The 26,377-nt window shown below is 44.5% G+C and overlaps 1 protein-coding gene across 5 annotated transcripts in view; it reads left to right on the top strand.

Annotated features, from left to right (window-relative positions):
- map7d1b (MAP7 domain containing 1b) overlaps window positions 1-26,377 on the top strand; it is a 35,250-nt gene continuing 8,873 nt past the window's right edge. For 4 of the 5 annotated variants that reach the window (XM_071525344.1, XM_071525345.1, XM_071525343.1 and 1 more), the window contains exons 1-7: window positions 1-335; window positions 15,095-15,304; window positions 17,454-17,522; window positions 19,860-20,023; window positions 20,616-20,724; window positions 21,958-22,062; window positions 26,126-26,245. In XM_071525344.1, coding sequence (XP_071381445.1) covers window positions 269-335; window positions 15,095-15,304; window positions 17,454-17,522; window positions 19,860-20,023; window positions 20,616-20,724; window positions 21,958-22,062; window positions 26,126-26,245 — 844 coding nt within the window. In that variant the 5' untranslated portion in view covers window positions 1-268. The remainder of the gene's footprint in view (window positions 336-15,094; window positions 15,305-17,453; window positions 17,523-19,859; window positions 20,024-20,615; window positions 20,725-21,957; window positions 22,063-26,125; window positions 26,246-26,377) is intronic. The other variant, XM_071525346.1, reaches the window with a different exon arrangement.

Raw genomic sequence — 26,377 nt, 5'->3', positions numbered from 1 at the left:
TCCACTTCAGACATATAGGCCCATTGGATTTGACTCAATCTATAACAACAAGACATTGACATCGGCTGACTCTAATTGACAATTTTAAATATCCCCCGCTGTTTTCAATCGGATCCGTATTTATTTCACATTATTTTTTCACTTTTTTTCTATTCCGGTTGGATTTACAAAGGGCGTGTTTGGGCGATCTGTACCGGGAGTTTCATCTCCTGTACTTGTCCGACTCTGAGGAATGACCGCAACTGGAAACGGACTGCGATCCGCCTGAATGGAAAAAATGGATTATAAGGACCTTGGAAATGATTTCGAGGAGAAACTGACACTAACAGAGAAATGTGAGTTGCTTATGATGAACATAAAATAGGTCATGAATAACATTACTGTAGAGTGGTAGTGGTGGTGGTGGGGGAGATATTCTTGTTATTACGCAGGTTATTCTGCAATCTCTTTTTTTCCTGCATTTTACCTTCCCATTCATAATGAACGGGCGTGTGTCGGTATTTAAGTTGCCAATAGGCTACCACGCCTGTGCATTATAAAGGATTCTGTTAATGACTTCAGTATGTTATGAATAGACAGTTTAGCAGACCTTCCACAGCCATGAAAACGCTTGGAAAATGTGGCAAGCGACGCATTTGGCCAGTCCGGTTTGGATCCAGCAGCTGTAATCCATCTGATTTCTCCACCAAACCTCAAAGACACAGGATGTTTGTCTGATGTGGCAACCTGTTATAATTCTCCCAACAAAGGTGCATCAAGCTCTGATGCATCAAGCTCTCCCACAGCTGGGTCCTAAACCCAGCGTCGGTCTCTAAACGCTGCACCAGAGCCGTGGTCTCCATTACCGTCACGTCAGTCCCGCTCGGGGGGGAAATGGCCCACATACAGGCAGGCAAGCCGGGCATGGGAATCAGACCTGACACTGGAGATCTGGTGCGGCTGAAGGCACGCAGAAAGAGAGATCATGCAGACTGGCTGAGACGAAACGCATCACCAGTCACAATAACAGCAGTAATACTGAGATATTGTGTTGATCCTAATAGGAAAACTCCAGTCTTCCTTTAGGGAGGCAGGATCAGCTACAGTTCAGCACCTCTGGAGCTGGTATAGGGATTCAGTGTGTTGCTCAAAGGCACTTCTGCAGGCACAGGACTTTAACCCGGGTCCTCTGGTTGAAGGGCTGGTCTGTCAAACCTGTAGGCCGCAGTCCAGCAACCAGAGAATACCTAATTCTAGCTGCGACAACAGTGATATTCTTACAATAACGCATAATTAAACTGATATAAACACAACAAGATGAGGCTCATGCAGCACATCTCCACCACACCTATTCCCCACCTCACATGTTTACACTGCTGGAAGGTGACTGCTGGAAGGTGACCCCCCACCCCTCCACCACACACACACACACACACACACACACTCGATGAGGAGAGCGGTGGATGGATGGAGAAACGGCTGCTGCAGCTTTTTTATCACCGCAAAGGCAGGCGCTGTGTGGGCGTCTATACGTCGGTTGTTGCACTGAGAAGGAGACGAGAGGCAATATGTGTTCAAGAGCAGGAGGGAGAGTGTGTGTGTGCGTGTATGTGTGTGTGTGTGTGTGTGTGTGTGGAGGGGACCGGTCAGCGTTGTGGTCAACTTTGAAGGGTGTTTTGGTACTAGAAATTAATCTTATCATGGAGCCTCTGTGTTTATTTTTATTTTTAGGTGGATTTTTTCCATCACAGTTCATTGTTTCTCTATTTCTTGAAATACTGAATGATCTCACATCGTCCTTGATTACATTTGCCAATCTACAGATGTTCTCAAATGAATAACAAAGCATGTTTTGGTCCGGGGCCTTTTAACAGGAGTGGGCTGAGCTCTGGCTGCTGGCCCGTGCACACGCAGCGTTGAGATCAGCGTGTGACGTTATCAGGAATGCTAGACACCGAGAAAGGCAGGGGCGTTAGATAAACACACACATTCTTTCTCTCTGACTCCTTTCTGAGAGAGCGGGCCGGCCTCGTTCTGGTAAAAGAGCCCGGGTTTGTTTGGTTTTTACGGCCCCGGTGTGCCTGCCGTGCCAGAGCCGAGAGAGAGAGGATCCTAATCCCGTATCAGGGCGATTTATCCAGGTCTGAGGTTGGCAGTCCTCTGGTTTAGCCCTAATGCATTTAGACCCCCTCCCCTTCTTCCCCACCCAGCCACCCGCCCCGCCCATCCCAATCCCGACATCCCCCCACGCTTACCCCTCATGACCTCATCTCTCCCGTCATCCTTCATACCCCCGTGGATCCAGTCAACCAGCAACATTTTGCCACTTAATCAAAGTCCTGGGGCTTTTTTTTCTCTGCCTGCTGCTGATGTTTCAAAGTCTAAACACAGAACAGAGAAGGACAAGATCAGTACTGGAGTCTTTCCTCATAAGATCACAGCGAGTGGCTTTCCACTTGGCGAGTCGAGCGAAGAACCAAGCCACTCCAAGACATGACATGTTCAAAGACTCTCTGTTTGCGGTTCACAATAGGAGTGGCACCGGCCGGCTTCCCTCGCCAAGACAATTCACTTTTTGTGCGACGCGGAGAGAGAGAAAACTGTTTGAACCTGCGTCAGCATCAAAACCCCTCTCAGTTTTGTCTGTATACTTCTAAGTTTTTGTATCTAGGTCTCTGTGCTTTAACAGCATAGATTACAGCTCCTTCCCAGATCGTTAATCATGTCAAAACAAAACTTTTCTTTTTCCCTCAGGAGAAAAGTTGCATTTCGTAATGTCTATGGTGTCACCAGACTGACTTTTCAGCCTCACTGCCCCGCAGTCAGACTCTTTGTTTTAAGTGAAATGCTCCTCTGTGGAAGCAATCATGGGACGTGGGCCCCCTTTGGCCCCTGCGAGTTTCCCAGTCATGCTGATGTTATGTTCCTGGCACACCGTCAACATCCCAGTCCGTCTGAAAAATGTCGATTTTGGCCTCGAAACCATCTCTCCTCCGACTTTTGCTTTGCCTCTATCATCTATCATCCCCTAGCATTAACCTCAGGAAGAGAATTAAGCCACTTCTTTCCAGGCTTTTCGTAGTTTATATAAATACAGTTGAATTACTCGAGTGCAAATCACAAAGATCACACGCTGGATTATGCATTTAGATTGTGTAATCCTAATCTCTGAATTACTACTGACTGTTTAATACCGTCTCTATGTGCCAGAATTGGAAGGAAGAACAGAATGAGAAAGCCAAAAACGGCGAAGCTCCTCCTCAGTTTCTCAAGTTCTCACAGTTTCTCAACTTCTGTCTCGCTCTTGCAAATGTGTCTCGGCTGCAGAGGAGGAGACGGGACGGGACGGGACGGGACGGGTGGGGAAGGGATCGGCTTCTGTGTCGTGAAACTGGAAGATGAGTGTGGGGGGGGGGTTTAGGCCGGTTGTGGTGCGAGTGTGCTGTAGGGGAAGCAGGGACGGAGCGGACCAGAGCGCTCCTCCACGCTCCACGTCAGCGAGGCCCTGTGACCAGATGCTATAAATCACCGGCGTGACACGGGAAGCAGAGGAAACGCTCCGTCCTGTTGCGGAGTGCGGAAGAAGGAGAAGGATGTGCGGCCCCCTTCTGCAGAGCTTACGCACAGATTAGTCATGTTTCCGTTCCTCTCCGACGTTCGGAAATGCAGAATTCATGAATGGGACGTTGATATTCTTAATCCTGTTGGTAGCATAATCCGTTTAAAGGAACGGAGCGAGACGGAGTTTAGTCATAAAAATGACTGTCACATCACATTTTCTACATCAGTGTCATTGTAGCAACACCTACACTAAACACTTCACAGAGTTTTTTTTAGAGCTAATAGGAAGGGAGTGACGAGGGAATTGGGAGGCAGAAATAGTAATCTCTTTATATTCAAGCGTGATGGTGCTCACGTTTTCTGATTCAACAATATCTAAGTATTTATTTTGGTGACATCTTTGGTGCTCAGCGCTCATTGCTGAGATCACCTGTCAATCAAACAGTGTGGGTGGAGCTTGGATTTTCTGTTGATGCAGTTTGAGTTTCTGTAGGTGGCGCTCTTCTCTTTGTCTGTTCAGTCATGGTCGCTGCTCATTCTAACTACCCAGTTCTTCTTCTATTTGTTCCAAACAAACTGCTGTTGCTGCTGCCGGAAACGTAAAACACATAATTTTTTCCCCAGATTTTTCCCTGGAAAGACCTACCAGATACCGGATGATTAGAACAGCAAATAAGCTTTCATGAACTGGATATCGGTTGAATCACCGTTGTGTTATATAGGCTAAGTCAGTGAAAGAGAGAAGCAAAATATGAAAATGTCGTGGATAATCACTTTGACATACAATTAGGTGTATTTCGACAGATTTGAGAGTGTGCTAAATGTGTAAAGTCATGTTTCTAAACAGAAAACTGGAACAGAGATTTACATTACATTAGGCGTCAATAAGGTAGCAGAAAAAATCATGACAATAGTTTTGATGCAGCTCAATCTTAGTGACTAAATTTGCTGACTTAATATCATATCAGTGTCATACAATGGTATACCTAGTTTTACTACTGCTGTATTACACTTTGATCACTCATTTGCACTGTCAATTTCCTGCTTTGCTTTAAAGAATTGGTTGATTTATGATTATTGGGAATGATTACATGAATTTGACCTTTCAGCCCAGTGTTCTACCCTTGAATGCGCCTTAAATATTCAAGATTCACTTTGATGTACTAGACGGAGCCTGCTGAGTGCGTCCTCAGGGCCCGTCCAGCTAACCAGAGGCACTCCCTGTCTCTTGTTTTGTCTTTCTTTTGTTTTTATGCAGCACACGCAGTTTCTTTTCTTCCTTGGGGTGCAGGGCTGTCTCACTATTAAAGTTTAATTGGGCGATTTTAATGCAGTTGAATCCATCGTACGTGTTAAGTCCGAGATTTCTTGCTGTCGAGAAGACATCTGTCCTCCTTCACTCTTAGTAAGCTTGAATTCCTTTGTTCAAAGCAGTCCATGCCAAAATGTGTCTTGTGTTATTTTAGGAAACAATCTGCTAATATGCGACAGCTACAGGAGCATTTAATTATGTTGTAGTTCTGCACAGAGTTTATATAATCGGCAGTTATTCATTGTATAACCCATCTGTTTTTAGTGTTTTCGCTTTGTAGATGTTCAGCTGTGTCTGTTTGGTTCCTGTTGCACTGGTCGCCCCTTACCCATGGTGCCTTGCAGTATGTGCTGGATGTTTTTGTTTATGTGTTACTCCAGCCTCGGAGGAATCACTAACAGATGCAGCCCCCTTCTCTCGCTTTAAAGTGTGCGTGTGTGTGGGTGTGTAAGATGCAGTGAGCATAAGCGGGCACAAAGCCAAATTTAGCAACATAAAGTCTGTTATCTACACACACACACACACACACACACACGTGTCACTCATCACACAACACCTCAGTCACAGGACTCACACACTCTAATATTAGAGCACAGATGAGGTCTGATGCTAACAGATTGAACGGCTGCAGTCCAATTCCATCTGGGTGAGACAGAACAAGAATAAAAAACAAACAAAAACAAACAGAGGCGTACGGTCAGTCGTCTTGACCTGCGACCTTTCCATAAACACAGATCAGATAATGGCCCATACTTCCCACACACACACACACACACTGTACAGAGAAGATGTTTTGTAACAATCCCTCATCATGTGGTGTGTCAGATGTTTTGGTTCTGCTTTTTTCTACTCTTTAAGACCAATCCCAGTTGAATCGGGGGTTTTTCACTTGCACAGAAAGCTGTGTTTGAAAGGCAGATATCGCAGCACTGGACCAACAGCAGCTACAGTGTGACACAGCTTCTGCTGCTGCACCACCAGGCAATTGATTACCTCTGCAGTCTGCTAATGACGACACTCCATTACGTTTCCTCCATTACCAGATTGAGCCTGGACGCCCCAGCTTCCCCCTCCAGACAGTTTCTGTCGCTTTGTGTCGTCGTTTTCTCCTCTTTCTTGTCCTTTATTCTCTGGAACATTCTTGACAACTTCACAATTTTTTTTCTGTGGCTGGTCAGGTGACATGACGCACCCTCTGGCGGCCATATTGGAGGTTCTCAGCTTTTGGCCAACAATGGCTGTAAAGTCTGAGCAGCTGATTGTGTTGCTAAACTTACGATTTGGCCGTCTCAACAGAGTCATTCTGTGGTGTCTTTGACTGGGAACTGATCATTTCATCACTGATATCTGATCAATTTTGTGTTTAGATAATGTCAGCTTGTTAGTTCGCTAACTAACCTAGTGTCTGGTTAGCTATCACTGTCTTGTTGTTAACATATCTGTCTTACACACTAGCTGGCGTATTGAGTTGATGCTAATGCTATTAGTGGCTAGTAGTCAAATGTTAACATTGGTTGCTTTAGTCAATTAGTTTGCTTGGGTTAGCTAACAAAGCCAAAAACCAACTGTTTGGATTTGCTAATTGATCCTTTATTCTAAGAATCAAGTCAGCTGGAAAAATAGCAAAAGTGGCTGGTGACCTTTAGGGGCGTTCCAGCCGCTGTGGTCAGTGGACTGAGAAGTTAGGTCACTTCCCATCTGGGTTCCAGGAAGACACTGTCAGCCTGATGTGGATCTGCAGGGATCTGTTTGATCTGTCTGGTGATCCACACTGCAGTGAATCATTTGCCTGAGGCGTCCTCAGCACGTCCGCTGGCATGTTCTTCTGCAAAATGATGAAAGTTGTTGAAACAAAATACTACAGAGTTGATGTTGTGTCATCTTACTGCTAATTAATGGTACAAGTTAGGGCTGCACAATTAATTGTGTATAACTGTGTGTTGCAATTTTGGTTACAGTTAATAACTGAAATTGATACAGTGTTATTGAAACATTTAATTTTCTTTCATTTTATTTATAATGCTATTGCCTACTGTAGTTGAGAATGGTCAGGTTATTGATATAAGATGCAATAATATAATGTTCTTCCCAAAACCATGAAGACTGATTGATAATCATCACAACATCTGGATTTTAGTCATAATCAATCATATAAGATGTCTCAGTTTCTTCCAGCCTTGAGAGCATTGCTGGCTCGCTCACCTCCTGTGACCAGCCTGAGTAAGCCGTTGACGGCGCTCTGCAGAACTGAAACCAGACCTCAGCTGAGATTAAACTTAGTCCGTCACACCTCGCCACGCTGCCAGGTCAACATTAGTCAGCGAGCTGCAGCTATGCCCTACTTTATGAGTCCAAAACAAGAGCATGGTGTGACAGCTGTGGTCTATATAGTCTGGTGGTGACTTGGTTCAGGGAATCAAAAGTTTCCATCAAAAAGTTTCTATCAAAAATGAACTATTTTAGCTTTTTATCTAATGCTTAAACCGTACTTGCACACATAGATGTAGATTTTGTTATGGGACATGCAGACCTTGAGTTATAGGCCTACTGTATGTAATTAAGAGTGTGGCTGCTTTGTAAAAACACACAAAAAGAAGTATCGCTTTCACTCCCTTCCAGACTCTAGTGGTCAGTGTATGAAGAAGGCTTTGGTCTGTGGCTGTGTGAGAAATGTATGGAGATTAGCTGCAGGGTCATGGAGATTCTCCAGGACTCTCTCAAATATCTTTCCTACTGCAGCTATATCCTTTCATCTCTCTCTCTCTCTCTCTCTCTCTCTGTCTGTCTCTGTCTCTCTATTCCCCTCTTTCTCCCTCCTAAAAGAGTAGAAACTAGGGGCTCATAACCTGCACCATTCTGCCCCATAACCTCGCAGACCGAGTGTGTCAGCAGGAAAGTGTGTGTGTTTAGGAGAGAGTGAGTAAGTCTGCACATTGGAGTTTTTATATGGTGCTACTTTGCTTTTCGCTGCCCAGCTCTCTCTCTCCTCTTTCCCAGCTGGTTCTCTCTCTCTCTGTGTGTCTCTCTCTCTTAATCCTTCCCTTGAACAGGATACTTATCTTGTGGGAACTCATGTGCCCATTTGCATCATGCGCTCCTGCTGCTCGCTGATGCTACGTTATGGAGATGACCTAACGATGAGGTCATGCCTGTGGATGTGAAACTCCATGACTACAGCACAGTCATAACAAACCACGCCTAGGCTATTTTCTCCCGGTTTACACGGCGGTCTCACGGAAACGCTTTTCTCAGCACCCACCATTTAAAACGCTTCACAAATCTTCTCCTTTTTCTCTTTTCACCGCTTGAAAACACACCTTCGACTTTATAGGCTATTTTTTTTTTATCATCTTTCAGCTGGTGGATAGAGAAGGGAAAAAGGTGAATAACTGATGATCCATTTATGATTCATGCTTCCTCTGTTTTATGTGTGACTGAGTAACCCAGTTTGTTGTGGTTAAAAGCATCTGGAGATCGCTCCAGTTTCCACCGGAGTTAACAGCCTCTCGTTCTCGTCTCCTGACTGGATCTATTTTAGCTCTCACGTTCAGATCTTCAAATCATGGTATGGATTTGAACGTGAGAGCTGAAATAGATCCAGTCAGTAGTAGTTCTTGGCTATACCTTTTTATAGCTGTTTGTGTATGTTTTTTTTTTCAGTATTCAGTGGCAGGGAATGGCAAGGAAAGGCTTCTTCACACAGATGTTTACTGTCACAGAGCAGCATCTTGAATCTCGATCGGTCATCCACTCCTGGAGAGTTATGATGGAGATTTCTACATTTTTATAAACTATTCCTGTTTGTAATGAACACCAGCTAGTAGATAAAAGGCACCTGGGGTAGCAGTCTTGGGTTAGACATGCAATTTGACCTTTCAGACACGACTGGGCGAGATGGGCAAAATTGTTTTAAAGATTATCATAAGAAATTACTTTGATATTGACATATAACGATATCTGCTAAAATATGCCGAATCATGTCATCATGACTTAAATTGCATGGTAACAGAAAGTATGATGAAACTGTAATTTTCCAAAAACATTCCCTTATTTGTTTCAGATCTCATTTTGTGGGAGATTTTAATTAGTGTTTAGTTTTTATCATTAATTTAGACAACAGAATTGTCTATCACGACAACCCAATATCATCACAACATTAAATCGTCTATTGAAAGGCGATGAACGATAATATTGAATCATTGCCCCGCCCTGCTTTCAGTTCTATGAATGACTTTTTTTTTTTAACATTATCCAAATGATTATGAGTTTAATAATGCACCACAGAAGTCATTTTCAGCTCCAGCCAGACTGACTCTCAACAGCAGCGTTGTTCATAGCTGGCATAGCTGTGAGAGCGAGCGGCCTGTAATTGAAACGCTGCTTTACAGTAAAGAGCCTCATGTCATTGTTACAGGAAAGCAGCGTTGTCTCCCAGTCTGACAGTGATGAGTAGCTGTACATGTTGTTGTTGCCTGCTGCTGCCGACTGGAACTCATTCTAAACACAGCTGCTCCTGTCCGGTGTCGTCTTTTGCCGCAATCGGAGAATCTGACAGGTTCAAAGGTTCGTCCGGGGGGGGGGTTTGTTCCTGGGCCCTAAAGCTTCAGCGTAAACATTTGTGCCTTGGCTGTTATTGTCATCTTCTTATGGTTTGTTTTTTTTATGACACAGGCTTCATTTTGGAATCACTGACCTCACGGTTTACTTGGGTTTTACTGTCGTTTGTCATGAGACAGAGCTGGAAAAGCGTATTTGCAGTCCAGAACAATAGATCCCCTCCTTTACATTGCTGAGGGAAAAACTATACCAATTTGTGTAAAACTTTGATATTTACCGAGCAACACACACACACACACACACACACACACACACACACACACTGAAGGCATGTGTTCCAGAGAGCAGGCGGCTGTTGTTGCTGTTCGCACCATGGGAGCAGGAATGTTCTTCCTCTGCTTCTCCCAGGGGCGTGGAGACTTGTCACCCATCATGCGCGTTTCCTTTTTTCTTCGCCTGCATAGAGGAAGCGGTGGTGAAGACGTCCATCTTGGGAACATGCGCTCCTTGCAGACGCATAAGCTCGTCCCACACAACGTTGTGAAACAAGCAGGAAATGAGTGAAATGTTGTTCTTTGAGTGTACATGGTTCAAATTCCCAATGTCATTGTCAGTGTCTTGTCTTGTCACTTTTTTACATACATACTTATCATATCCTCTTCCCATTTTGGATGATTTTGTCCCAGTTCCTGTAGCTCACAAGCACACACACACACACACACACACACACACACACACATAAAGAGACACCGATTTGCTATAAACACATGCAAGGGAAATATGCATACCAGGGATTCCTGAGGTTGGCCTGACCCAGATCCAATATGTCCCACAGATGACACACACACACACACACACACACACACACACACACACACACACACACAGGCGTGCATCCTCAAAGACTCAAGCACCATCACACACACACTCACACTAACACATACCAGCACACACACTCAGACACGTGCAGCACATGTACACACACATGCACGCACACCAACACTAGAATCTACACACTCACTCAGAGCAGACGCATGCAGCACACACACACACATACACACACACACACACACACACACACACACACACACATACACACACACACACACACACACACACACACACATACTGCCTCTGCCATGCACACAGCCCCCCACCATAGAGTCTGACCTGCTTCACACCACATGGCTTTCTGCACCGCTCCACTTATTTACTGTAAAGAGGTTGGGCCTTTTGCACAACAACCTAAAGGATGGATAGAGTCATAATATTAAGATTGATTATGTTATTTTGCCTCTGCTGTAGAATTTAGTAGAATTTATGCACAATACATTGTCTGCCAATGTGCAGGAAAATTAAAAGGAAATTACAGTAAAGGGAAAATTTGGCCACCAACCCTCATTTGGACGTTCTACTCTGTTCTAAAAATCAAATTGGCTGGTAAAATAGTTTTTGTTCCAGGTGAATTTTGAGATTCACCAGCCAATGTGGCCCATACACAAACAAAACTAGTTTTGTGTATTAAATCTTCTGTGTATTAAATCTGCTGCGCCACATGCTGCAGCCTGCCTCCCTTGGAGTTGTGCCCGTCCCGTCCCAAGGTGCCTCGGCAGAAGCCAGTCCCTTTTATGGCCGACATTCTCAGTAGGGTGCTTACCGCTATTTATAAACCCAGAGTCTGTCACAGTGGCACAGAAACCTGAGCTGGCTGCAGAGGGGGCGGGGCGGGGGGGGGGGGATACGGACAGGCGAACATGACGGTGAATCTGTGTTTCTGTGTTAATTGGAGCCTGTCGCATGCATGGCTGATCACGCAGGATAAGGCTGCACTTGTTGAGTTGACGCTGAACGTATGGTACTACAAGCTTGTATGGATCTTGATTGTCATTGCAGTGACACTTAAAATATGTCTAATATTAGGGCTGCATAGTTCAAATCATGTGTAATCACATATTGTGGTTTTAGTTTCCACAATTACTAATCATTGATAATGGACAAGCTGTTGATGTAAGATGCAAATAAGTGCAATAAAATATTTTTTTTCCACAAATAATCAAGACTGGAAATGATGGTTGCTAATTGTGATCATAATATCTAGGAAAACCGTAAGGATAATAATTTTAGCTGTAAAGTAATGCAGCCCTATCTAATACTTTCAAACTACTCTACCTCTGTTATCATGAAGAGCCACCCATTCAATCTTTCCTGTCTTTCAGTGTTGTTTTCTATTTTTTTTTTTTCCAAGACTCATTTTCTGCTCTGCTTTGTCCACCTCTGCTAACTGCTCCTCTGTTATAATGTCATTAGAGACTGAAGAAAACACACAACCGCACCCATGCTCTCCATACTTATCATGGTAATAACTAGTTAGGTTCAAATCTGCAACATAAACCAAACTCAAAAGAGGGATGTCATCTTCTGTCGAAGCCAACCTTCCTTCCTAGCTCTTGGTAATACAACACTGCGGCCCCTAAACTGTGAGCAGCCCTCCCCTCTCCATCAGATCTGGCCCCTCTGTTGAATCTTTCAAGTCCCAACTCAAAACTCTCTAGCTTTACCTCTGCTTGATTTGTCAGGTGATATCAGAATCAGAATCAGGCTTTATTGGCCAAGTATGCAACACATCCAAGGGATTTGACTTCGGTTCTTCGGCCCTAGCTCCCGTGTCTTACACCTTCCCTTACACATATACTTCTATCCCATGCTAAAACATATACATACATTCATATGCACATACAATTACATCAGAGTTATTAATCTGGCATCAGTGCAGGATGCTGTATAAACAAGTGCAAATGTATGCAGTAGTGCAAAAATAGGTATGTGTGTGTCTTGTGTTTTTTTCTGGCAGTGCTAAGTTGATGATCTATGTTTAGCGTGGTTTTATATATTTATTGGCTTTGTGCATCACTTCGATCAACTTCATTTATTTTCTTAACTGTATAAATAAATTACAATTTTGAGTTGTCAATCCATCTGCAATTTTGTTTTTCAAGATTTTTTTAAAATTCTAGACATCCAACAGACCTGTGGCTCCAGAATCATTCATAACTTGGGCTCATTGTGCCTCTAACAACTGTGCAGTCCTTTATAACGCTGTGTGGTAAACTGATCAAATGCAAAAAGTGAGACACACTTGTAATCTTCTCAAGTAAGGACTGGCGCTGCAATCCTCTTTCTACCGAATCCTAATCCCTTTCTCATCTTCAGGTAGGAGCAGTGCCATCCTGGCTGAGCATGATCTTGCATCTTTTTCGATTCAGTTGATTTGTCATCTCAACAGATGGAGCCTAATTCACATCGCATTATTCCACTATTAGTATTCTGTGGTGTGGCCTCTGCATTAAGCCTTGGCTGGCTCTTCGTCGAGGTACAGTGGGGGCAGTTGGAGGGAGGCCCAGTGTTAATCTGTGATTTATGTGGTTCGGTGAGCGTTTGGACGGGCCTGAGGAGCGCGTCACGCTCCATCTGCCCGTCGTTGGCTGACTGAGAGTCGATCAAGCCTCGAGCCCCGAGCCTTCCTACCTCGCCGTCTCTTATCTCCCGGCTCATTATCGCTCCAGCTCTCCGTCTGTGCCTAGCTCTCTCTGTCTTTATCTCCGCTCCTGCTTTATGTCCCTCCAAGTCTTACACTCCCTTCTTTTTTCTCCTCTCTTTCGCTCTGTCATTATGGAAATTGCTAGCTGCACACTTTTCTCCGCTCTCTCATTCTCCTCCGTCTCTCCTTTCTCTATATATCTTCCCTCTCACGCTTCTTCTCCACAGGTCATTGTGGAAGTGTGCAATCAGTCTCCTCTCCTCCCTTCTCTCACTCACTCTTGTTCTCTCTCCCTGTTTCCTTCCTGCGTCATTACGGCTCTGTGCAGTTTGTCACTGACTTCTTCAGTGTGGCCATGACAGGCAGAGAGGAGGGAGACGAGCAGCAGCTGAGCAGCCGAGCCCAGCGACACTGTCAGCAGGGCGGCCAAGTGTGAAAACAAAGTCAGAGCAGGGATTAAAACAGGATGTGTTTTTTTTGCCTTGTTGTGACCTCTTTGTCACTCTCTGTAGGGGTCAAAGGTCAGAAAGCCTGGCCCCATGACAGCAGATCAGCGTGAATGATGCTCATGTCAGGGGATTTTTTTTCACCAGAATTTGAGATGCTTCGTCTTGTGTCGAACATGATATTGAATGTTTCTGGTCATGTGGTGATGGTGTTGAGCTGGAAGTATTTCTTCACACAGACTGATAGTCACACACAGCTGTGTTCTGGTACACACACACACACACACACACACACACACACACACACATACACGCTGCTGTTCACTCATAGCTGTGTCCCACCTCTAATGTTGTACTTGAGTAATCAGAGGCCTTTTTGTTCCCCACATTGAAATCGAGGGGGGAACTATGGATCGATATATCACAATATCTCAGACATCACTAATTAGATTTGGACAAAACTTGGGGGAATGATACATCTCACCTCTGCATTATGGCACTTTCAAAATTAAACTGATTGGTCCACATTGTTTGTTTATTTGTCCATGTGTTACGAACAATATCTCAGACGTTGCTGATTGGATGTTGATGAAACTTGGAGAAATGATGCGGACCACATCACCAGTGTGTTCTTGCATTTTGAGAATTACACTGATTAGCCCAACGCAGGCTGTGTACATCATTTGTCCATTCATTCATTTGTTCGTCTATATCTCAGACACTGCTGATCCTACTGATTTTGACAAAACTTTGGAGAATGATGACAATGACAATTACCCAGATTGGCCCCAGGCTGGTGCTACAGTTACAGGCTGACGCTCTTATCCAGAGGGACATAAAGTGAGTGAGAGGGTAGGAGTCCAGTGTCTCAAGCTCATTTTGTTGATGGACACTTTGTCTGCTGCAGTCCTTCAGTTACAGGACAGTGTAACCAGCAGGCCATCCTGGCACTCCAGTATAGTATTTCTATACTTTGCTGAGGATGGCAATGTAGCCTTAATTATCCCCATGATAATCATTATGTTAGCATTTCTTTAATGAGGCCAGTTGAAACTTTCCAATTACACAACAATCTGCATTTTCCTTTTCCCCCACGGGAAAAATCAATGTGTATTTTACTGTGTTTCTGTTGCTTAGGCTGTATCCCAAAAGATAACTCAGATTTAATGCCCACTCTGTGCATCTCGCCTACCTGTCATCAGGGTGTCTGATGTGTTTAACGCTCTTGACGGAGAGGCTTGCTCTGCAGCACTGAAAGCTCCGGGGAGGGAGGGGGGGGGGAAGTGCAGCGTCTGACTGCTTTCATTCTAGCAGGTTGACTGATGCGTGTGAATTGGGTGCGAATGAGATGTTAATGATTGATAATGGGGTTTGAGTGCCGGGCTAATGAAGCCAGCGAGGGCTTTCACCTTCTAAGTGAAGGTGTGTCGGCCAGGGAGGTGAGGGGGGAAGTCACTAGCCTTTATTTTCATTAGACTAAGTGTCATCTTCGTAACGGACGGCACACTGATGAAGACTGACAGGACAGCAAGACTCACACACCAAAAGCACCAGTGCCAGCATGAAGGAGTGTAGCTGTTCAAGATGATTTCATGTTGTGATATATTGCATAATTTAAAAAAAATAGAATATATCAAGCAAATGTTGTTATTAATAATGATATGTTCCTGATAGATTGGTCTTCTCCTCTCTGTCTTGCAGCTCTGCCGTTGCCGACAGAGTCCCACACCATCCAGAATGAGGACAAGGGGCTGACGAAGGACCTCCTGACTCCAGACGACTCGGCCGTCACAGACCTCTCTCCCAATACAGAGTCCAAAACAGACACCTCCTCCAGGACAGACCCCTCCTCCAGGACAGATGCCAGGCCATCCACCCCTGGCACCAGCGCCAGCCCCCAGCCCAAAAAAGGTAGATTGCGGTTTCTGCAGAGAAAAACAAACCCTTGATATACATAAGAAATAGATTCCTGTTGTTCCTAAGATGCAGCCTGAAGCCAGTTTTCGTCACTTCTTTCGTTACTACTGTGTTCCTGCAGCCGTTCTGTTGTGGCCTCTTCTTGTCACATTTGGCATTTTGGGTATTCCAGTCAAGAGCGTGTAATCAGCTCCACCAATCAGAAGTCATGTATGAACAAAGAGTCAGTCCTGGCTCAGTTGGCAAGGTCCAATACAGCGGTGTGGCAGTGAACTATGGGTTACTGCCCATTTGCAAGCCATTATCATTATTATTTAATTTAGGCAATGAAACGTGAAACCCCAAATAGGATCAAAACTATTATTGCAGAATAAAAAAAAAACATGAACCAAAGCGATTAACTCACTAACTTGTGCTTTTACTGGCATTAGATTTACATCAGTGTGTGTTGAGTCTGGCCAGCATTCCCCCACTCTGTCAAAACTTGGCGTCAAAGCAGCGTAAGAAATAAACCAGAGTGTATTTTCTCAGGAGCAATTTTATTGAAGTATGAAATGATACATTTGTATTTGCATGTTGGCAGATAAACCTTCAATTTGTACCTCTAAGATTTGTTTTAATTTCTTTCCCCGCACCGCTGGAAACTGGCAGCAGGCCTTACAGAGGAGGATGGTGCTGTCCATCTGACCAGTTTTGGTTTGTTTTTTTTACGATTTTGGTTGTTGAATTTTTTGTTGATGCAGTGGTTTGTGTGAGGTCGGCATTTTCTCCTACTGCTGGCTGTGTATTGCCAACATTTTCTCTCTTTTTTCTCAACAATTTCTGATCTGCTCCATATTTCTCGTCCAGAATGCGCTGGAAACAAAAGGGCTCCCATGAATCATCTACTGTGGCCACCTACGGTTCCCGCATTCACACACTAATATTAACATAACATGACAACTCAATGAAAAAACTGTGAACAGGGTGTACAGCAAAAAAGGGCTCTGCTCATTGTCATTTTAATTTCACAGGGATTTTATAAACTTTCAAGGACATTTTTGCCGCAAGCCCTGATTAATTTCTGACTCCGCTTCAAAGGCAAGTCCCCCTCCTGTCCGCTGCACCAAGGGTGAGAGAAGGCGGATGGGTTTCAGTGTCCATCATTTGCAATCAGGAGAATTCGTTCAAGACTTTCACATGCTTTTTCTATACATGGAAGTTTCAGTGTATATGGCGTCATTACATTCCCAGTCAGACAGATGGCAGTGGCTGAGAGCCAAATCGACATTTGCTATGGGGGGACGGAGTGTATAGGGTGGAGGGAGACTGATGGTGGGGTGGGGGTGGGGATGGTTGGTGGGGATGGTGTGGGTTGGTGGGGATGGTGTGGGGTGGTGGGGGTGGGTTGGGGGGGCCAGATGCATTAAGAGATCTTGTGCCGGGGCAGGACCTGTGGGCCCGTGGGATCTTTCTCTCTCTCGGCACTTCAGAGTGTCTGCAGTCAGATCAGCCAGACTGAAGCGTTTGCCGGCGCACGCAGGAACCCTCTGAAGGTTGGGGAGGGAGGAAATGCAGGTTGCCATGGAGACGGGGCTCCGGTGCTGCAGGGCCCTCTGCGATTGGTTGAGAATACGCGGCATACATATTACATAGCACGAAGAACCACAAAAGGAGACGGGCTCGGCGAGCACCCCAGGGGTCCCGGATTTCAACACTGTACAGCTCAATTATGGCAAATATCAAGGCTGGGACAGATTTGAAAGAACTACATAAATCCTTGTGTTATGCCTTTGCTTTTTTTTGTATCAGGAGTCATGCTGGTATACATTGCAGATGAAAAAATATACATCATGGTTACATCTGAGCTACACAACATTGTTAAACGGCCAAGTGAATAGCGTTATCAAAGTAGGAGGAGATGGAGCTGCACTGACCGTGAAACTGAATAAATTATTTTGAAGTAGATTTGAATAAAACCTCCTCGGAAGTCCACATCGGCACTCAAGTGTTAAATGTTATGGTGGAATATTTAAAGCCCTGTCTCTTTCATGCAACCGTGAGGTGTTTAGATAAAACCTCTTTGCAGTATTGTTTGATTAAGATAAGAGATTTAACCGAGAGCCTGTTTTCTTTTTCTTTTTTTCTTTTTTTTCCCCCACAGATGCGATGAGCTCAGAGCAGCGACAGAAGCTCGCCAAGGAGCGGAGGGAGGAGAGGGCCAAATATATCGGTAAGCCTTCAGGGGCCAGGACCACTACTGCCGTCCTCTGTTGTGTGTCGGGCTTCACTCAGGTGTCAGAAGGCAGTTTTACTCTCAGTGTATTGGTTTTTCTCAGCGAAACTCTGTCTGTTGCAGTGATGCATGAATTTATTGGCACTAACTTGATACATGCAGGCCTTCTCTTCTCTTCTCTTCTCTTCTCTTCTCTTCTCTTCTCTTCTCTTCTCTTCTCTTCTCTTCTCTTCTCTTCTCTTCTCTTCTCTTCTCTCCTCTTCTCTTCTGTTCTCTTCTTTCCTCTTCTATCTTTAACCCGGTGTCTCCATCTCTGTTACTCTGTCATGGGCTCTGCTCTGACCTGACTGATGGTTATTGACATCTGTTATTGTTTCCCCTTGCATGGCTTCAGAACAGCAAACTCAGCTGCAAGGTAAGGCGCTCCACTAAACAAAACAAAAAAACTCAGAACTCAAAAATATGCAGCAGTCATGCCATTTCAAATCTGCAACTTGTGATTTGGAGGCCATTTGTGTTTTTTTGTTTTCCCCCTGGTCCGTCCTAAACAATCGTTTCCTTTCTTCCTTCCATGAATCGGTTATCTTGTTTGTTTGCTTTTCGGTTCGTCATTCGGTGGAACCATATGAGCCCTGGAAACCCTCGGCAGCTTCGCTCTTGAGGCGACATGAGCTCATGTTTACCCTCATGTCATCTTCAAATACATCTTTACTTTATGTTCTTCTTTGTTCCCACACAGTGTGCATGTCCACGCTCATCCTATTTCTGATACGCTTAGTCTCATAGCTTTGAGTTTGAACTTCTCAGGATCCCAAACACATAAAAAGACTCTACCTAGTTTTAAAACACTGGCACAAGCCCTTTTCCCTGTGGGCCAAAGCTCGAGAAGCCAATCAGAGCAGAGCTTGGTGGGCGTTTCCCTGCTGGGACGTCCCGCGGTGCCCAAGGCATTTGGCGTGAAAAATGGGGTAGTCATTACCGTGAACCGAGACCGTGCCTCTCAGACAGATTAGATTTAATTACTTCTTTCATTAGCATTATTAATGCGGCCGTGCCAAGCCACTGTTTAAGACGAATCCTGCTGCCTTTTATTGATAAGAGCAAAGCTTTGTCCAGCTGCAGCTTCAGTTAGATAAGTTTAGTTTCCTGTAGTCCGTTCCATTCTGCGAGTAATTAAATGGTACAGTGTCAATCTTTTACATATGGACAATATAACCTATTGAAAGTAATCGGTAAGTGATGGCATACAACAAGGATTTATTCTATGAAAAGGTAACACTATGAGAAATCTATGAGTATGTGAAAATCCACGCTCACAAGCATTAACCTAATGTATTTTTCAATTCAGCTGAACACAATATAGGCATAATTGGATTCTTTCACGAAGCGGATTTGTGGAGGAGTGGAGATAGCTTTCTCACTGCAGACGAGGCACAGACTAGTGTGCCTCTTCTGCTCATTAGTGAAGATGAGCCGCTGAGTACTGAACCAAATACAAATCACATCTTTTCCTTGCGACACTGCAGCATCCTTGCAGAGCTCAGTCCGCTGAAAAACCTTTCTAATGCGGTCTTATTCGCAGCAAATAAGCAGAATAATATCAAATGACTTTCCATACCATTCATTTTGTTTGATCCTGCATGAAAATATATAATTTCATGTTGCTCCTACAATGCCTCATGTAACCTAGATCATCATCCATGCTAACCTTATCATGGTATAAACTGAATTCAAGTCTAGCCTGTCCCACCACTCTATGCTTAACACTTTATTGAAGTAGGCCCACATGGAAACAACTGGAAAACTGGAAATGTAGTGAATCTTCCTCAAGGGAGAGAGCAACACGGCTGCCGTCCAGCAGGTTGGCAGTTTAATTTAAGAGGATTGATTGCCATTTAATTGTTGCTCTCCGAGAAATGAGCCACAGCTGAGAGTGTGGAGGGAAACTGGCATCTGCTGGAGGGTGCTGTAAAACACAGCGGGGAACTTCTGTTTATTTACTGTTATCACAAGTCAGAAGGGATTATAGTGTAATGAACACAGTGTCTTCCATCTGTTTTTCCCGTTCTGTTTGGGTCTCAGCGGTAGAAATCGTCTGAGCCTTTCAAAGACCTCAAGTGATTATTCACTGTCATATTTGAAGGAATGTTAATGGCTTCAACCAAGTAGGGAAGAAAGACGCATGGCTTTGCTTACAGAGGCACTAGATACTGAAAGAGAAGGTTTCAGACAGGCATGTGGTCCTCAGTAACCTGCTGTTTTCTTCCTCTCTCGCCCTGTTTTTTCACTCCTCCTGTCTGTGTGTGTGTGTGTGTGTGTGTGGTGATGCTGCAGCGGTGAAGAAGGCCCAGTGGCTGGAGAAGGAGGAGAAGGCCCGGCGCCTGAGGGAGAGCCAGCTGGAGGAGCGCAGGAGGAAGCTGGAGGAGCAGCGGCTGAAGGCTGAGAAACGCCGAGCCCTGCTGGAGGAGAAACAGAGACAGAAACTAGAAAAGAACAAGGTGAGGCTGTCACTCAAAACCAGGCTCAGGGTTAGGTTAGGACACCGTAAGCTGTTTTTAGTGGAAGCGTCCACTAAATGTCATGTGTTATACTGTATGTTTTGTCACATAATGATGGAATATGTAACTGAATTTAGAGATATAAAACATCCATTAGTTTAAAGTAGCACAAATATGATCTTAACCCAAGCCCATCCATAGTTGTTAACACTGATAGTATTTGATCAGCTCTTGTCCAAGTCAACACTGTCAGTGTTAATTTAACTCTGAGAGTGTAAAAATCAACACTATGCCAGTGTTTATTTAAATCCACATCCATCAGAGTTAATTTAACACTGCTGTGTAGCGTGGATTGGGTCCGAGTCGTAGCTGTAAACAGCCTAAAAATCATGTACAGAACAAATTTTCCAGTCTTCATAAGTTTTGATTTTTCAGTTACAATTATTTTGAGTTAATTGGAGAGTTGTTTTCTCACTCACAGAGCTGATTTGGCTCTGGGACGGCCTGTTCAAAACCATCTAAGAGTTAAATGAACTCTGATGGGTGTGGACTTTAACACTGAAGGTTTCTCTGTGTGTTCCTCCCCATGCAGGAGAGATATGAGGCAGCTATCAAGAGGTCGACAAAGAAGTCGTGGGCCGAGATCCGCCAGCAGAGATGGTCCTGGGCCGGCGGACTCAACCAGACCTCGCGCAGAGAAAGTGAGTTGCAGTGGAGCCACACCTACAGTGAACCCAATAGAGGCCAAATAGAATGAGATGCACACAAAATCGGTCCAAACCCCACAGTAATGCACTTACTGAGCAACACAGCACATTATGTGACTCACTGGTCCAAATGATGCAATTCAAGGAAATAGCTGAGCTTCTTCTTGAGGGTTTGTTGTCATAAGGGTGGGGTACCAGAGGCAGATGACCTACTCAGGAATTTATGTTTTTACCCCTAGTTTTACCCTTCGTTCCTCAGTGAATGTGATACTATTTACTTACGCTGGGCAAATATCGGTTTTGAGTACGACTATTAATGTAGTTTAGGCTTACAAAAAATTAAAAAAAAACCTTGCCGAGAGGTGCTGGTAGCGGCAAGAAAAACATCAAAAGAACCAAAAAATGTTATGTATCATGATGAAGCCAGAAGTGAAACACGAAGCTCATTAAGATCTTAAAATAAAAAGGATCCTTTTGCACCAAGTCTGTTCCTGTCCTGGGTCTTGAGTGTGTGGTTACAGCCATAAATATGAGGCATTTTTTGGTTCCTTTGATAGTTCAGGCTTATTTTAAATACAATTTTTTAAGGGGAACAAGGTAGCTGTCATGTGCTTGTTTCATTAGATTAGCAGTGTGAAAGGTGCTGAGTTCTTCGGAGAGCTGTGAGTTCGTCCCTCTGTTCAGACTGTAAGCTGTCCCGTCCCGGCCGCAGAGTGACACAAGCTTGTGACGGGACGCCTCTTTTGACACTGTGACACTGAGGTCAACAAGTCTACAAAGTGTGAATGATGCTGAATGTGTGTGAGAGCTTGAGTGCGAGTGTCGGTTTGGGTAATCTCCTTTCAGCAGAAACAGTAGTGGACCCATTCATAAAACTCTAGTTATTCGAACTGACTGTTTTTTTTCTAACGATACCACTCCCTTCCTGTACTCTCCTCAAATCCCCCCACCTCACCTCTCCCAGTGTGAATTCAGGTTAATCCACCTTTAAATCCAGTTTGTCTTCAGAAAACGGTGAGTTCCTGCTCTCCTCCTCCAGGCAGCTCTTTCTTTGTCTGCTGCCCGACCCCAGAGAGAGAGAGTCGGGTTTTCTCAGCTCAGCGAGGCAGGCGGTTCCTCGTCCTCCCACTCCCTCTTCCTCCTTTTCCTCCTCCTCCTCCTCCTCCTCCTCCCCCCGCCCGGCCGCCTTGTGAACAGTTGTTGTCTGTTGCGTTCTCTCCGGTGCAGGCAGATGCTCGGCCTCCACGGTCAACTTGCCGAGACAGGTGGACCCTGTCATTAACAACAGGCTGTCCAAGTCCTCTGCCACGCTCTGGAACTCCCCCAACAGAAGTAAGGACGACCCGGCGTCAATGTCCACCAGGCCTCCTCCTCTTCCTACTCCCTCCCTCCCTCCCTCCCTCTTCTCCATCCCCCCCCCCCCCCTTCCTCTCAAACCCCTCACCCTAATCTGGTTTTTGGTTTTCTTTTACTATAACTGTCGTTTCTGGTGGCCTGCCTGCCTGCCTGTGCTTGGTGACTGGTCATTTACCACCTACTCCCCCCTCTCTCACGCTCTCGGTCTCGTATATGCATCGTGGTTTTTTTTGTTTTTTTTATTTGGTTACAGTTGGTGGTTGTTACTGTTGATTTTTACGTCCTCTATGCATTTTTGATCAGCTCCCCCCCCCCCCCCCCCACTCCTGTCATCACTGAGCCATCTTTTGTGATGATTTGGTTCTTGTGTTTCATAGGTTTATAAGTTCTCTGTCACATCTTGTCACAACGCCATCTTTTCCCCACCATGTTTGGTTGTCCCCCTCCACTTTACTGTTGGTGGTGTGGTGTGTTGGTGGTGGTGGTGGGTATTATAGTGTGACTGTGGCTAATGAATTGATTACTCATAAAGGCTAAGAAGTAGAGTAGCTAAATATACATGTGTTATAAGTATTATATCACATTATTTTGTTTTTATGCATTATTTTATGTAATTCTGCAGGCTAGCACCAATGAGATTAAGCCTCTCTTGCATGGTTAGATGGTAGAAATCTAAATTTTACTTGCTAATATTCGAACATAACACCTGATCTATAGCTCATCTCATCATGTTCCTGAGTTGCTACATTCACATAAAGCAGCGCTGTGTTCATCTCAGATTCCTCACGCCTCATAACACGTCTCATCACAGACCGAATCACCCACAGTGCAATCAGCAGTTCGACTCTCAGATGATCCTCCACCGCCACAGCAGCGATTCAAATTTCGTGCTCGGTCATCAGTAATGCAGATCCTCTGATACTGGCGCAGGAAGGGAACGTCCTCAGCAGAGCGATGTCTCTCCAGAACCCTGTTTTTTTATTTAGGATCCAATCAATATATTATCTAGTGTTTCTGGCCTTGGGAGATGTACTGCATGTACCAATAAATGTACCAGTAAAAGTCGGGGGTCGGGGGTATAGATCCAGGCTTCAGGTGAACAGTAGATCACCAGGCAGCAGCTCAGCACAGCGTCGTCTTGCCGCATTGGAGGAGGAGGGGGGGGGGGGGGGGGAATCACTGTTGCCTAGCAACAGGAGGTAGTTGGGTTATCAGTTAGTCATAAAACACGTTGGGAATACCATCTGTCCAAAATACAGCAAAGGTGACCGCGTGTGCTATTACATAACAGTCTGTGATACGAGGAGTGTTTTTCAGTCTGTAGTCTTATAATACCGATATATGGCCAAAATAATGGGAACACCAGTTTGATATAAAACATCAAAGAGCTGTGACATGTTTGATAACCTGCACCCCTTGTTCTTAATCTGATTATCTGCGCTGTTTTGTGACTTTCAATTCATGTGCAACTTTTAGATTATGGCTCGGTTTTTGGATGAGCATGACAATTAATCATAATTGACTGGTAATCAATAAATTTAGCCAGTAAGCGTTATTTACCCACAAAGGAATGCGTAGTACAACAAAACTCACACCTCATGTGATTCCTGGTGATTGACGATTCTTCATAACAGTGCTGTTATGATTGCACTATTGTCATATGTTTGTATGTATGTATGTTTGTTGGTGTCATGCATACCTTTGTGTATGTATTCAGCCGAGTAACACTAGAATTATACTCTATTAAGGGAGCACTGAAACTTTGCTGGGCATGCTGTCAGTTTAAGTTTTTGCTCTGAAAGAAAGAAGGTAAACCAAAAACTGGACTACCTGTCCTAGTTCAGGAGGTCTCATTTTGAGTTGGTGCAGCAAAAAAGGCATTTTATTTTTATAGAACTATACTGGTCTGCCCATTCCTTTGTCTTTTGTCCCATGCGCAATTGTGTGTATTGTGTTGTATTTTACTGCCAACTAAGCCTTTTTGAAGGACTAGGACAGAACAATGAAAGAATTTGAGAAGGAACAAAGCTCATATGAAGCTGCTCAGTGAGATACTGCCAATGCCTCAAATAGGAAACTCAACAATATGAAGGCTCCAGTTACAGAGTGCAGTTTGCTTGGAGGAAAATGTCCATTAAAGGAGCCTTCGCACTTTTTAGCCCCCGCTTTCAAGTCAAGCAATTGGACTCCAGAAAATGCTGCACTGCGGTGTGTCTAGCCTATATTCCAGCTAATGTTGGAGAAGTTTGAACTCTCCTCTGTATGATATTCCTTGTGAAGAGTCTCAAAGTCCGGGCTCTCACACTGCATCATTTATTTCTATCTGTCTCTTTCTCTCTGTGTCCCCTTTAGGGTGTTACAATATTGGTCTGGTGCTTTATCAAAAGTCTTTTGATATATAGACTCTCACTTTTAGATTGATTTGGATAGATGGGGACCTCCAACTCAAAAACAACTTTAATCTCTGACATTTGCTCCACTTACGGCCGTTCATGAGAGAGTGTTGTTTGTTTTTTTCCACCCCTCATTACAATGCATCTGATACATCTTGCTGTTGTGGGACGTCATATGTGCTGAGTCTTCATCATATGACACACAGTGACAGTAAACACTATTAGATACGCAGCATACAGCAGCAGAATGTGTTGAGGGAATAGGAGTGTGCTTGTAGCATCCCAGCATAGGATGGATAGCACTAATGCTGAACTCACAGGCCTTTGCATTGCATTGGGTTTGATTGGGATTGAATAGACAGTCACTGGCTTTTGGGTGATTTTGTGTTTTTGAATGGTAAGTGAAGAGAATGAGTCTAACCTGGGTTTGCTCTCTTGTGTGATGCTGAAGTTGTCTAATGTCTGGTATGTAATGTACATGAAGTGTAGGTGATGCTGCGCAGTCCAGTCAATCCATCTTGTACGACTGGAGTGAAGTGTGTCTGTCTTAGTCCCAGTATCTGATGGCCAGATTGGAGTTTTAGTTACACAAACATTTCTCGGAGGCAGAAATAATCTCATTGGTTGAGTTATACCTCAATGGGCGGAGCCAAATAACAGGCTCTAGGCATAGACTGGGTTCTAGGTTAGCTAACTTTCCAAGTTCTAACTACCTAAACTATCCTTTAGCTATCTAGGTAAACTAGTTAGCTAGCTGCTGACCTTCCAACATCATGAATGCCATGGTCATTAATGAATGATAACAGAAGTCATTGCCATTTTCTATTTTTTATTAACATTTTGACCAGAGTTCCCTTTACGCCAGTCAGGTTTGCCAGTTAGCTAACTTGTGCTCTGAGAAACGTCTGGTTATTTGGCTCCGCCCACTGAGCTTTAACTCAACCAGTAAGATTTCTGCAATTGCATTCAGCACTGCCTTGATTCAGGGCCTTCAGCATTGCAGTCACAATAAACAAACATGGATGTCCTGAAAATGAAGATGTGGATTTGGCTGCTTTCTTGCTTTTAAAACGGTATGATGGTTAGTCTGGCTGCTACAAACGTGTGATAAAGGTGTGTATAAAATGTATTTATAAGTGTTTTCTTACCAGTGACTGACAAGCCTTGTTTTTTCTGCCATGCTGAGAAGGTTAAAGACATTGCGTCATCATAACTCGGAAAATCGGGCAGTAAAATTTTCTCCCGCTTTCCGACTTCATCGTCCAACTTGGAATAGCGTTCATGTGAAACTTCCAAGTAGGAAATCTGTTTTTCTGATACATCTGATAGCATGTGAATGAAGGGTGAAACTCCAATCTGCGTCTGATGGAGGCAGAGCCAGCCTGTGTTCAGATTGTGTGTGTGTGTGTGTGTGTGTGTGTGTGGGGGATGAGAATATGTGCTGCAGTGTCGTCAGTAGAGGAACAGCGTACCTCCTGCAGTCTGAGTGTGTGTGGATGTGTGTGAATGAGGTATGAGGGCATCTGTGAGTGGGACTTCTGTGTGTAAGAGGAGTATCTATATTGATGTGCACGTGTGTGTGTGTGTGTGTGTGGGCACATGCGTGTGCGGAGTGAGCTGATCCTGACAGCGCCCTCTTGTGTCAGCCCGCAGCCTGCGCCTGAGCCCCTGGGAGAGCAGGATCGTGGAGCGGCTCATGACCCCGACGCTGTCCTTCCTGGCCCGCAGCCGCAGCGCCGCCACCCTCCTCAACAACAGCGACTCCCGTGAGTGTTTTTCAGTTCTGCGTCTCCTCCCTCTTCTGCACTCCACTGGACTAACAGCAGTGTGCAGGGATGGTGAAATTATCTGTTTGGTTCCCTTTTATACTCTCGTTGTCAAGGGGAAATAGAGTCGGT

The sequence above is a fragment of the Centroberyx affinis genome, unplaced genomic scaffold (assembly GCF_046629955.1).
Source record: "Centroberyx affinis isolate AG114_WGS23_722 - 3 ecotype Tasmania unplaced genomic scaffold, CSIRO-AGI_Caff_v1 ptg001289l_1, whole genome shotgun sequence".
NCBI lineage: Eukaryota > Metazoa > Chordata > Actinopteri > Beryciformes > Berycidae > Centroberyx > Centroberyx affinis.
Note: the sequence above shows the minus strand (reverse complement) of the source record. Positions and strands in the feature narration are given on the sequence as shown.